The 13,945-nt window shown below is 44.7% G+C and overlaps 1 protein-coding gene across 11 annotated transcripts in view; it reads left to right on the top strand.

Moving 5' to 3' along the window:
- SON (SON DNA and RNA binding protein) overlaps positions 1-13,945 on the top strand; it is a 33,309-nt gene that overhangs the window by 2,788 nt on the left and 16,576 nt on the right. For 7 of the 11 annotated variants that reach the window (XM_036432745.2, XM_036432747.2, XM_045579829.1 and 4 more), the window contains exons 2-5: positions 975-1,141; positions 3,828-9,629; positions 11,567-11,727; positions 13,629-13,775. In XM_036432745.2, coding sequence (XP_036288638.1) covers positions 975-1,141; positions 3,828-9,629; positions 11,567-11,727; positions 13,629-13,775 — 6,277 coding nt within the window. Of the gene's footprint in view, positions 1-974; positions 1,142-3,827; positions 9,630-11,566; positions 11,728-11,956; positions 13,454-13,628; positions 13,776-13,945 lie in introns of those variants that run through there. The other 4 variants (XM_036432749.2, XM_036432750.2, XM_036432742.2 and 1 more) reach the window with 3 other exon arrangements.

Consider the following 13,945-nt stretch of genomic DNA (forward strand, 5'->3'; position numbering starts at 1 on the left):
CACACAAACACAATAATCTTACCTCAACTAAAGGAATTCCTTTGGTGCTGTGAATTGAAATATATTAAGCCATCCATTCATTGTTGGTATAAGTGAATTGTTAATTTATGTGAAATTTTTTGATCTCCATAAATTTAATAATGAAATTTTTAAAGTATATTTTTTTATTGTTGATGGTATTACAGATAATTACTAGGGTTTTTGTGACTGGGTAAAAATTATATATATTTTTATTTTAAATATGTTTTTAAAATAACTGATTTCAGAGGGAGGGAGAGTTAGAAACATTAATGATGAGAGAATTGATAGGCTGCCTTGCCCATACTGCAAGCCCCCTGCTGGGGATCTAGCCTGCAACCTAGGCAGGTGTCCTGACCAGGAATGGAACTGTGATCCATAGGTTGAGGCTCAACCACTGGCTGGGCTAATATATTTAAAAAAAAACAAAACTTTTTGGCATTTTATTAACCGACGAGAGCCTATATGTTACCGTTTTTACTTGATGTTTCTGTGGCTAACTTGATGTTCATTGTTGTTGATTGTGATCCATGGCAGGTGTGGCTTTATGATGGCTATAGCTTCTATTATAATAGTCATATATATTTGGGGGGATTTTTTGATTGTGATTTTATTGACTTTTCTCTCCTGAGATAAGTATGCAGGTAACTAAAATCTAAATCAGTTTACATTTCTGGGAGCATTTTATTTTTTAAAAAGATAGGCTTAGAAACCTGTTTTAAAGATTTTTTCCTTCACTTTCATGATCCCAAAAACTTTAATTATGTGAAAACAACAATGTACCAACTGTAAGTAGGAAGTGTTAAAGAAGTACAACTGGTAGGAAATACCACCTGGAGTACAGAAATTGTGAAATGTGTTAATATAAGATTATTTAATTGAATTACAAGTGTTAATTTGTTACGTGGTATGGTAAAAAAAATATTAATGAATTTTGATAAACTTTTCTTGTCAAGTGGAAGGAGTGAAGGCCAGCTCAATGGTGAAACAAATACACCTACTGAAGGAAACCAGGCAGGTGACGCAGCTGCCTCTGCCCGGAGCCTGCCAAATGAAGAAATAGTCCAGAAGATAGAGGAAGTGCTTTCTGGGGTCTTAGATACAGAACTCCGCTGTAAGCCAGGTAAGTGGGAGATAATCAGCTGTCTAAAAAACCGGAAGATTTTTTTTTTTAACGGCTTACCACTAGATCTAATGTGCAGTAGATCTAGAACTTCAGTAAATTTAAGTTTTAGTTTAATCGGTTTACTGAAAATCTTGTTTGACTTTGAAATATGAGTAATGATGCACTTGTTGGCTTTGGTGGTGGGGCACAACTTTGATTTAGCCTATGTCTTAGGCCAAGGAGTTTGAAAGCAGGTTTCCATTGAACAATTGTATAAATGTCCATCTTGGAAGGTTCCGGAGCCTGGACCACGTTTGTAATGACTAAAACACAAGAGGTTTTATTTAAAAACCACCTGTAGAGATTGCCTTGTTTTTGCGTCTGCCCCTCTTAAAAGTGCAGTGAATGCAAAGGAATCATCGCTTGAATATATAGCATTTTTGGAATTGATTAAATAATTGATGCTTACAAATGAAAACTTTAGGAATGAAAGTTATAGTCAACTACAAAAATTACAATATCTTCATTTAGTTTTAGAAATTGTGACCTATCATTTTTTTTTCATTTTCATTTTTAAAGTTTTTTTGTTTTTTTACTTAGGAATAGGATAATCTTTAAAAAATTTTTTTTTAATTGATTTTAGAGAGGGAGGGAGAGATAGAAACATCAGTGATAAGAGAGAATCATTGACTGGCTACCTCCTTCACGCCTCGCAACCCAGGCATATGCCCTTGACTGGAATAAAACTTGTGAGTCTTTAGTCTGCAGGCTGACGCTCTATCCACTGAGCCAAGCTGGGCTCATTAAAAATTTTTTTTTAATTAAAATATTTATTTTGGGTATAAGATCTGGTTAAAAAGCATTGGCTTTAGGCATACTTAGATTCATGGATCTAGTAACTTTTTCTTTTAATGTATTTTTCTTGACTTCAGAGAGGAAGGAAGACGAAGAGACAGAAACATCAATGATGAGAGAGAATCATTGATTGGCTGCCTCTGTGCCCATAACCAGAATCCAACCAACGACCCTTTAGTCCACAGGCTGACGTTCTGTCCCCTGAGCCAAACCAGCTAGGGCCTAGCAACTTTTTATTGGTTGAAGTATAACTTAGCTACCTAACAATTTGCTATATAATAATTGATAGAAACTGATTAGTTTTGTTTTGGAATAGGTCTTGTTAATGTGTTTTATTTTTTCCATAACTTTAATGGACTAAGTTTATAAGCAACTTTATCTGGGATCACTAACATTTATCTAATTTGATACTGGCATTAGAGTAAATCCCATCTGGTTCTAAAGTGGAATATAAACTACTTTGCTTCAGATGAATTGACATATTCTTTCTTTAAAACAATATTTTCGTTTCAGAGAGGAAGAGAAAGGGAGAAAGAAATAAAAATATCAATGATGAGAGAATCATTGATCAGCTGCCTCCTGCATGCCTCCCATTGGGGATCGAGCCTGCAACCCAGACATGAGCCCTGTTCGGGAATTGAACCGTGATCTCTTGTTCATAGGTTGACGCTCAGCCACTGAGCCACGCCGGCTGGGCAAAATGTTGTTTTTTTGTCAGTCCTCTTCTGAGGATATTGAAATATTCTTAAGTTACATGTTAAGGGCTGTAAGAAATTTGTTTCCAAAATGATTTTATTATGAGCATGTTTGTTGGAGAAACATTAAAATTGTTAGCAATTTTAGAAGATTATTGTGGGAGGATATTTTCATTAGGATGTAACAGGTGTGATTAACATAAATTCAAGTTCTGTATTGATACTTGCCATTTGTTACTCAGACTTAAGTTGTAAGAGCAATCACTAGTGTTCACACAGGGCTTTCTTGCACCAGGCATTGTCCTATGTAGTTTGTATGTTTTAACTCACTTCATCCTTTACTCTAGGTTGCAGTGATAGTACTTTGGCCTAGTCCATTCATCTAGTTAGTGGTGGGTTGATTCAGGATTTGAAAGCAATCAGCTTGTTCCAGATCCAGTGCCACATTACTTTCTGAATAAATAAGGTTACAAAATACAACAATTACTTAACTGTTTTTTTTTTTATAAGAGAAAATAAAAATTTTAATACCTATGTAAGCATGAAAATTCCACTTGGGATTTTTAAGACATTCTAACAATTGATAATATGAAAGATTCATCTATAAGTATAATTTCCTATAATTTGAGAGCTGCAGAAAATAATTGTTTTAATTTAATGGAAACACATTTTATTCTAAAGCTTTTTGTTATAAACTACGAACTTAAAAAAAAAAAATCAATCCTTCCCCAAGGGTATGTTTTCATTAATTTTTTTTAGAGAAGCTAAGTGGGGAGGGGGAGAAAGAGAAACATCTATTGGTTGTTTGCCTCCCATAAGTGCCCCAACCGGGGATCAAACCCATAGCCTAAGTATGTGCCCTGACCAGGAATTGAATTCACAACCTTTTGGTGTGCAGGACCATGCTCCAACCGACTGAGCCACCCAGCCAGGGCATAGCTAAGAACTTCTTTTTCACCCAATCTTTAGTTGTAGAAGTATTGGAAAAGTGTCAATATGCAGATAATTGGCTTACGAAAAATAGTTGATTTGGTATCTTATTTAACAAGAAGTATTATACTGTGGTGTCTTATAGAATGTAAATCTTGGCTTATATGATTGACCTAAACCTATGAGGAATATTTGACAAATTAAAATTAATTTCTCAATTTCAGACTTGAAGGAGGCCTCCAGAAAAAGTAGATGTGTGTCTGTACAAACAGACCCTACTGATGAAGTTCCAACCAAAAAGTCAAAGAAACATAAAAAGCACAAAAATAAAAAGAAGAAAAAGAAGAAAGAAAAGGAAAAAAAGTATAAAAGGCAGCCAGAAGAATCTGAATCAAAGCCAAAATCACATCATGAAGAGAGCATGGATTTAGAATCAGATTCCTTTTCGAGGTTTGATTCTGAGCCTTTGGCAATGGCACTGGAGCACCCTGTGAGAGCCTTCGGGCTGTCTGAGAGCAGTGAAACTCCTGCAGCTGAGCCAGAGCCTCCTGCGGTATCAGTGGAGGCAGCACAGCCACACACCTTAGCTACAGACACTGCAGACCTGTCCGCTGCATCTACATCAGTGATCTCTGTGCAATCAGAACAGACTGTGGCAGCAATGCCGGAACCACCCATGACAAAGATGCTGGATGCTTTTTCCACAGCGCCGGTGTCTACCACAGCAGCAGAGCTAACGTCCCCTGAGCCCGCCGTAACCATGTCAGGGGAGTATCAGATGAAGTCCGTGCTGAGATCTTGGGAGTGCACATCTCCAGAGCCATCAAAGACCGTATTGGAGCCTCCAGTAGCAAAAGTGCTAGAGCCATCAGAAACCCTTATGGCATCAGCACAGACATCTGTGGAGGTACTCCCTGAGCCAAGCACATCGACAGCAATGGATATTCCAGAGTCTTCTGACACTGAGGACCTAAGATTGCCAGAGCAGCCTGCGGAAGTACCACCGGAGCCCGCAGAGTCACCCGTGACAAGAGCACAGGAGCTGCCGGAGCTGCCGGAGTCGCCGGTGGCCTCAGCGATGCAGTTGCCGGGGCCACCTGCGACCTCCCCGCCGGAGTTGCAGGGGCCCCCTGTGACTCCCGGGCTGGAGTTACCTGGGCCCTCTGCCACCCCGGTGCCCGAGTTGCCAGGGCCCCCTTCTACCCCAGTGCCCGAGTTGCCAGGGCCCCCTGCGACAGCAGTGTCTGAGTTGCCGGGGCCCTCGGTGACATCAGTGCCTCAGTTGTCGCAGGAATTGCCGGGGCTTCCAGCACCATCCATGGAGTTGGAGCCATCACAGGAGGTGCCAGAGCCACCTGTGATGGCACAGGAGTTGCCAGTGCAGCCTGCAGCAGCAGTAGCAATGGAGTTGACCGAGCAACCTGCGATGGCGACAGAGTTGGAGCAGCCTGTGGGGATGACAGCGATGGAACATCCTGGGCAGCCTGAGGTGACAGCAGCAACAACGTTGCTGGGTCAGCCTGAGGCAGCCATGGTGCTGGAGTTGCCAGGGCAACCAGTGGCAACGACAGCGCTGGAGTTGCCAGGGCAGCCTTCGGTGACTGGGGTGTCCGAGTTGCCAGGGCTGCCCTCGGCAACTAGGGTGCTGGAGTTGTCTGGGCAGCCTGTGGCAACTGGGGCCCTGGAGTTGCCCGGGCAGCTCATGGCAGCTGGGGCGCTGGAGTTCTCGGGGCAGGCTGGGGCAGCTGGAGCGCTGGAGCTTTTGGGGCAGCCTCTGGCAACGGGGGTTCTGGAGTTGCCAGGGCAGCCTGGGGCGCCAGAGTTGCCTGGGCAGCCTGCGGCAACTGTGGCGCTGGAGATCTCTGTTCAGTCTGTGGTGACAACGGAGCTGTCAACGATGACCGTGTCGCAGTCCCTGGAGGTGCCCTCGACGACAGCGCTGGAATCCTATAATACGGTAGCACAGGAGCTGCCTACTACATTAGTGGGGGAGACTTCTCTAACAGTAGGAGTGGATCCCTTGATGGCCCAAGAATCCCATATGTTAGCTTCTAACACCATGGAGACCCATATGTTAGCGTCCAACGCCATGGACTCCCAGATGCTAGCGTCCAACGCCATGGACTCCCAGATGCTAGCGTCCAGCTCCATGGACTCCCAGATGCTAGCGTCCAGCTCCATGGACTCCCAGATGCTAGCGTCCAGCTCCATGGACTCCCAGATGCTAGCGTCCAGCTCCATGGACTCCCAGATGCTAGCAACCAGCTCCATGGACTCCCAGATGTTAGCGTCCAGCTCCATGGACTCCCAGATGTTAGCAACCAGCTCCATGGACTCCCAGATGCTAGCATCCAGTTCCATGGACTCCCAGATGTTAGCAACCAGCTCCATGGACTCCCAGATGTTAGCAACTAGCTCCATGGACTCCCAGATGTTAGCCACCAGCACCATGGACTCCCAAATGTTAGCAACTAGCTCTATGGATTCTCAGATGTTAGCATCTGGCACTATGGACTCTCAAATGTTAGCTTCTGGCACCATGGATGCCCAGATGTTAGCGTCTGGTACCATGGATGCCCAGATGTTAGCATCTAGTACCCAAGATTCTTCTATGATGGACTCAAAATCTCCTGACGCCTACAGGTTAGCTCAGGATCCTTACAGGTTAGCTCAGGATCCCTATAGGTTAGGTCATGACCCTTATAGGGTAGGTCATGATGCATATAGATTAGGGCAAGATGCTTATAGATTAGGCCATGATCCCTACAGACTAACTCCTGACCCCTATAGGATGTCACCTAGACCTTACAGATTATCACCCAGGTCCTATAGGGCCGTTCCCAGACCTTATAGGTTAGCACCTAGACCCCTGATGTTAGCATCTAGACGTTCTATGATGATGTCCTATGCTGCAGAACGTTCTATGATGTCATCTTATGAACGCTCTATGATGTCATCTTATGAGCGGTCTATGATGTCCCCTATGGCTGAGCGCTCCATGATGTCGGCTTATGAACGCTCTATGATGTCAGCCTATGAGCGTTCTATGATGTCCCCTATGGCCGAGCGCTCCATGATGTCAGCTTACGAGCGCTCCATGATGTCAGCTTACGAGCGCTCCATGATGACTGATAGATCAATGATGGGTGACCGGTCTATGATGTCATCTTACTCTGCTGCCGACCGGTCTATGATGTCATCGTATTCTGCAGCTGACCGAACTATGATGTCATCTTACACTGCTGATCGTTCAATGATGTCTATGGCAGCTGATGCTTACACCGATTCTTACACTGATACATATACAGAGGCATATATGGTGCCACCCTTGCCTCCTGAAGAGCCTCCAACAATGCCACCGTTGCCACCTGAAGAGCCACCAATGACTCCCCCATTGCCTCCCGAGGAACCACCGGAGGGCACAGCATTACCCACTGAGCAGTCAGCATTAACAGCTGAAAATACTTGGCCTACTGAGGTGCCAACATTACCTCCTGAAGAGTCTGTATCCCTGCCTGAGCCGCCTGCGGGTCAAAGTGAGATTTCCGAGCCTTCGGTAATGCCTGCTCATTATTCAGTGTCAGCATCAGAGCCTTCAATGTCAGCATCAGAGGCTGCCATGACTGTCCCAGAGCCACCACTGGAGCCAGAGTCTGCGGGTGCAGCAACACCTATGGAGACTGCTGCAGTAACAGAAGAGCATGGAGCTCCAGAGAGACCAGGGACTTACATGGTGTCTGAAACTACCATGATGTCAGCCGAACCAACTTTGTTAACATCAGAGCCTTCTGCTACGTCAGAGACAGCAGAGACCTTTGCTTCCATGAGAGCTCCAGGACATGTGGCCGCAGAGGTACCTGTGCCCCTCCTGGAGCCCGCAGTAACTATTCCAGAGCCATCACAGAGTGCTCCAGAGCTGTCAGCCATGGCCATCTCAGAGTTCCCCTCCGTGGCTGCCCCGGAGCCCCCAGCCGTGGCTGTCCCTGAGCCCCAAGCTGTGGCTGCCCCGGATCCCTCAGCTGAGGTCCCCGAGCCTGTGGCCATGGCTGTACTGGAGCCATCACCTGAGGCTGCCGCAGAGCCCGTGGCCTTGGTTGAGCCAGAGCATGTTACCATTCCTGTGCCAGTGGTTTCTGCCCCAGAGCCTGTCCTGGAACCAGCAGTGTCCGTTCAGCCTAACAGCAATTCAGAACCACCTGTTCCTGTCCAAGAATCTGTGGGGACAGTTGCAGAGCCTGCGGTCACCGTCTCAGAGCAGACTCAAATAATACCAGCCGAGGCGGCTTTAGAGTCTCCGTCTGCTTTGCTGAAGTCTGGTAATATAACAGGAATGAATTTAATATCGACTTATCAAGATCTTACTCCAGAGTTTGGTGTGCAGGAGGCTTCCATGCTCTCAGATGAAGAGCCGCCTGCGGAAGAGCACCTGAAGAATGACTCTTATGAGAGTGAACATGGTATAAACAGAGACCTTGACGTAAATAATGATTTAATTGCTAAAGAGAAGGAACCTAGCACAATGTCCACTGCCAGCACTGGTGCTGTCGGTGAAACTGGTGGAGAGAGAATGCTGGCCGGCAGTGAGACGGCACAGTGCACAGTATTGGACACCTGCCCTAGTGTTAGTGGAGCTGACGGGGGAACGCTGTCTTCCGCTGGGCCTCTTGCTGTTGAGCCTGATACACTGGGGGCTGGTAAGGGTGCTGACTTTGCCGCAGTATCTGCTCTCAGCTCCTTTAGTAAATATGATGTTGAAACTACTCAAGACACTGAACATGACATGGTGATTTCCACTAGCCCCAGCGGTGGCAGTGAGGCTGACATAGAGGGACCTCTGCCTGCTAAAGACATTCATCTTGACTTGCCATCTAATAACTTTATTAGCAATGAAGCAGAAGGACCATTCCCTGTAAAAGAGAGTGAGCAGGCATTAGCAGTTGCTCTCAGCCCTAAAGAAAGTAGTGACGATAAAGAGGTACCACTCCCTACTCAAGAGACAGTGTCTGACTCGGGAATTCCCACCAACATTGAAGACATTAACGAAGCAGATTTAGTGAGACCATTACTTCCCAAGGACATGGAGCGGCTCACAAGCCTCCGAGCTGGTATTGAAGGACCTTTACTTGCAAGTGAAGCAGAACGCGACAAATCTGCCACCAGTCCAGCTGTAAGCGGTTTGCCTGAAAGAGCCTCAGAGTCCTCTTCAGAGGAGAAAGATGATTATGAAATTTTTGTGAAAGTTAAGGACACACACGAGAAAAGCAAGAAAAAGAATCGCGATAAAGGTGAGAAAGAAAAGAAAAGAGACTCTTCGTTAAGATCTCGAAGTAAGCGGTCCAAGTCTTCAGAACACAAGTCACGCAAGCGAACCAGTGAGTCTCGTTCTAGGGCGAGGAAGAGATCTAAGTCCAAGTCTCGTCGCTCTCAAACACGTTCAAGGTCACGTTCAAGGCGCAGGAGGAGGAGCAGCAGGTCAAGATCAAAGTCTAGAGGAAGACGCTCTGTGTCAAAAGAGAAGCGCAAAAGGTCTCCGAAGCACAGATCCAAGTCCAGGGAAAGAAAGAGAAAAAGATCGAGCTCCAGGGATAACCGGAAAAGTGGGAGAGCTCGGAGTCGAACCCCAAGCCGGCGGAGTCGGAGTCACACTCCGAGTCGGCGAAGAAGATCTAGATCTGGGGGGAGAAGGAGCTTTAGCATCTCCCCAAGCCGACGGAGCCGCACTCCGAGCCGGAGGAGCCGAACCCCGAGCCGGAGGAGCCGAACCCCGAGCCGACGGAGCCGCACCCCGAGCCGGAGGAGCCGCACCCCGAGCCGGCGGAGCCGCACCCCGAGCCGGCGGAGCCGCACGCCGAGCCGGCGGCGAAGATCACGGTCTGTGGTGAGAAGACGAAGCTTCAGCATATCCCCGGTCCGGCTGAGGCGGTCCCGAACACCCCTGAGAAGGAGGTTTAGCAGGTCTCCCCTCCGCAGGAAACGCTCCCGGTCCTCGGAAAGAGGCAGATCGCCCAAACGCCTGACCGAGCTGAGTGAGTGGCTGGAGATGGGGTGGTAGAGCATGGCTCAGCTCTCAGTTTTTCCTGCTCTTTGAGTCAAAGGGATACTCTGGGTTACTGCTTTATAGGATTAATATTTCTCTTTAAATTTCTTTAGCTAGCTAAGCCTGTGTTTAGAAAATGTAGGGATGAGTATTGTGTAGTTGGAGTTCAGAGACCTACTTTGTAGAACCAAGGTGGTCCCGTCCGTGAGTGCTTTACTTGGCTTGAACCCGGCTTCCATAACCAGAAACGGGAAGAAGTCCAGCTAAGCTCAGGCTAGTATATGCTTAGATTGTTGTTGTGTGTGTTTCAACATAAACCTTTTCAAATAAGCCTGCAGTTACAGTACTTCTTCTGAGGTTAATTACATCTCTTAAAATGGCAACATCGGACCCTTAAGTGTTTGTGTAGGTTATTCTAATGGTGTAACGGGAGTGGAAGTATATAGGGAAGTTTGTATGTGGGGAGTTATTTACCTGGGTAGAGTAAAGTGATATTAAAGTGGTTTTAATAGTCTTCCTTAAAAAAAAAAAAAGTGCTCTAGTGTGATTTTAAGAAGGGCACATAGATGGTAAAGCTTGTGGGATAATGCATGACTGCCTACAGAAATAATGGATGATTATCCCAGGAGTTGTACATTTCCAAGTTAGTGTTGTCTAAAGAAAAAGATGCCGAGCTGGTTTGGCTCAGTGGATAGAGCATCAGCCTGTGGACCACGGGTCCTGGGTTTGATTCTGGTCTAGGGCACGTACTTTGGTTGCGGGCTTCTCTCCCACCCAGGCCCTGGTTGGGCCACATGCAGGAGGCAGCCATTCGATGTGTTTCTCTCACATCCATGTTTCTGTCTTCCTCTCCCCCGCACTCTGAAAGATCAACAGGAAAATATCCTCGCATGAGGATCAGCAACAACAAAAAAAGATCCTAACAGAACAATAAGGGAGCACGTGTTCAGTTCAACAAAAAGTTTTGAGTTCTTCTTTTTATTCCAAGTAGAGGAATAGTATTTGATACCTGGAGTGATTACAAGTTAGTAGAGGAGACATGGATAAAATACATATATGTCTCTTTGGCCAAATAGTAAAACTGCCAAAAAGAGCAGTACGTTAATGATTGCTGCAAGTACCGGTGTAGGTGAGGCGCCTTGAAAGCACAGGGGAGAGGAAGTTAAACTCTGGCTTAAGACTTGTTAGTAATGGTGACGCTTGAATTCGGATCAAGTGGTTTCAGATGTCAGATATTTGAAGAAAATAAAATTTTAAAGAATTTTTTTTAAGAGGGAAAGAGGGAAAGAGACGTTAATGTGAGAGCAAAACGATAGGCTGCCGTTCGCACGTCCTTACTGGGAACCAAACCTGGAACATGGCATGTGCCTAGCCAGGAATTGAACCTGCAACCTTTTGGTACACGGAATGACAGTCACTGAGCCACAGTGGTGGGGCCAAAAGGAAAGTGATTTTCAGGGCATGATAATTTTGGGAAACAAAGTAGGTTTTGGCAGGTATGTGACAAGGTTACATTTAGTATTTGCTATGGTATTGCATGGAAACCTAAAAGTGGACCTAATTATTTTTAAAAAAAATGTTTTTTATTGATTTTAGAGAGAAAAGGAGAGAGAGAGAGAGAGAGAGAAACATTGATCAGCTGCCTCCTGCATGTTTTTCAGGGTTCAAGCTGGCAACCTGGGCATGTGCCTTGATCTGGAATTGAACTGTGACCTTCTGGTTCATAGGCCAATGCTCAACCACTGGGCCACACCAGCCAGGCTGGACTTAATTTAAATAGGCATTCTCTTAAAAACTTTGAGTCAGAGAGTGATTTGATTACTGTTGTAAGTTAGAGCAGAAAGTTGATGTTAGCATATAAAACTTAAGGTAATACACATTAATAGCCTTTTGGGAAAACTGCTTCTTGTGTTTCTCCTCTTGCAGATAAGGCTCAGTTACTTGAAATCGCCAAAGCCAACGCAGCTGCCATGTGTGCGAAGGCCGGCGTTCCTTTGCCGCCAAACCTGAAGCCGGCACCAGCGCTCTCCATGGAAGAGAAAGTGGCTAAGAAGTCCGGAGGAGCGACTATCGAGGAGCTGACGGAGGTAAGCTAGGCAGCATTTGTTTCAATTCCTAAATGGATTATTCCAGTGATGTTGACTCTGGAGCGTGCCAAAACCCGAATTGTGGGCTGAACTGATAATGGCTGGCACCGAGTGGCCAAAACCCGAAATACAGGAGTGGCAGCGGCAGAAGCTCTGTTTAGCAGGCCATTATCCGGGATGGCTAAGCTCCGCCAGCTAAAAGTTACTTCCCATTACTTTTGCTTTCCAGTTTTAGAAGCCAAACTGACTGAGGAGAGGGACGGTTCGTTTGAATGGAGGAGGTGTTGAGTGAGCAACACGCAGAAGCTCGCCTACAGTTTCGTTCCCATTCACGACGTGCTCACTGATCGCCACGAGTGTACTGCATATACGCAAAGACACAGACAATCTTCAGAAATGATCTTTTGCCACCGGAGCTTGGAAATTAATGAGAATAGCTGGCCATTGCCTGAAAGGAACTTCTTTCGCATCATCATTTCGGGTTTTGGCTGTTTGGTACCAGCCATTGGTGATAATGGCCGGCCATTATCAGTTCTTCCTTGCGGTTCGGGTTTTGGCAGTAACATATTTTAAACACACTTATTTTTGTTCTTAAGAATTTGATCTTTTCAAATGAGGCTTGTTTTTGGCTTTGTTTTATTAATATTATTTTGTTTGTTTTCGGGGAGGGGAGAGGATGCTGAAATATTGCTGCTAGGATCCAGAAATACCACACTGTTTCATATATTGAAACTTGCTATCGGCTAGCCTTATGCCAGCCTGCCACTGTCAATACATTCTGTTCCCCTTGGTTACAAGCGTAGCATACTGTTTTTGGCTAAATGAGCTTTTTATCCTATTGTAATATTTTCAATCGATAATGGATGTGACATTCTGCTTGTAAGAGACAAACCTGCCCAGATTGACTCTGACCTTTTTATAGAGCCAGGTAACGGGTCTGTTCCTCCGGACAGGGAGGAGTGACTGCTGAGTGTCAGACCTTACCCGCTACACCCTCTCCATCAGGCCTTATTTCCCAGTCTGAGTTCTACTCTTCAGAGACTCACCTACAAGACATTTATGGAGAGATACTGCTATCCAGCCTGTTGCAGTGTTTCACATCTTGCATTTTACCATACCTTTGGGGATCATAAAGTTTCTTAATCTGTTTCATCATTTAGATTTACTACAACATGAATTACAACTTTTTTTTTTAATTTAAGGACCTAGTAAAGGCTTTTATTATTTGATTATCAAACCCAAACTCCTTATCCGAAACCTATGAACACAGTGTTTCCCTATGTTTTTATCCTCATCATTAGCCCTCTTGTCCCTCCTAATGAGTTTCCTTCTCGCTTTTTTTTTTTTTTTTTTACCACCACCTGGCTAGGATCAACGTCTTTTCCTTTCCCTGCCAGTCCTTGTTCTTAACTATGAAAATCTGGCTTTGAACTCTTCAAGGACTATCCTTTGATGATTAAATCCTGCCTGATTCTATTCTTTCCTAAGCTTTTGTTCTCTCGGCACTTAAGTACTCGGTTTGTATTTTATCAGTTTGCACTTGTTCTTGTGTTGCTCTGTAAAAGCGTTCCTCAATTATTTCACGTGTATGTATCTGTCTCTGAACTAGATTGTAAGCTCCTTGGGAGCAGGGACCATGTCTTCTACTTTTTTGTATTCCCTGGACAGTGCCCAGTACAGTGCTCTGCACATAGTAGGTGCTCAATAAATGCTGTTGACTGACTGACCAGCTAGAGTGTGTTTAAATAATACTAATAAGCCACGTTTGCTATCTATAACCCATCGTTAATCTTGTTTTAGTTTGGAAAGTTGATTTTATGTGGTTTTCATTCTTTTAAGAAAGAACATTTTATATTTTACCTAAAGTGTAAGATTTATCTTGTTTGTTTTTACTTTTTAAGAAATGCAAACAGATTGCACAGAGTAAAGAAGATGATGATGTAATAGTGAATAAGCCTCATGTTTCGGATGAAGAGGAAGAAGAACCTCCTTTTTATCATCATCCCTTTAAACTCAGTGAACCCAAACCCATTTTTTTCAACCTGAATGTGAGTATTCGTGTTTATGGAATGATTAAAACAACAAAACTTGTGGAACTTTTAAATATTTAAGTAAGACTCAAATGGACGTTAGTTTAATTTTTTGAATTAAATTCCGAGAAATAAAGAACGAAGTCATTTGGAGACTGCTGAAGAGTAATTAAGAAACTTTACTTTTT

This window comes from Pipistrellus kuhlii, unplaced genomic scaffold, assembly GCF_014108245.1.
Source record: "Pipistrellus kuhlii isolate mPipKuh1 unplaced genomic scaffold, mPipKuh1.p scaffold_m20_p_118, whole genome shotgun sequence".
Taxonomy (NCBI): Eukaryota; Metazoa; Chordata; class Mammalia; order Chiroptera; family Vespertilionidae; genus Pipistrellus; species Pipistrellus kuhlii.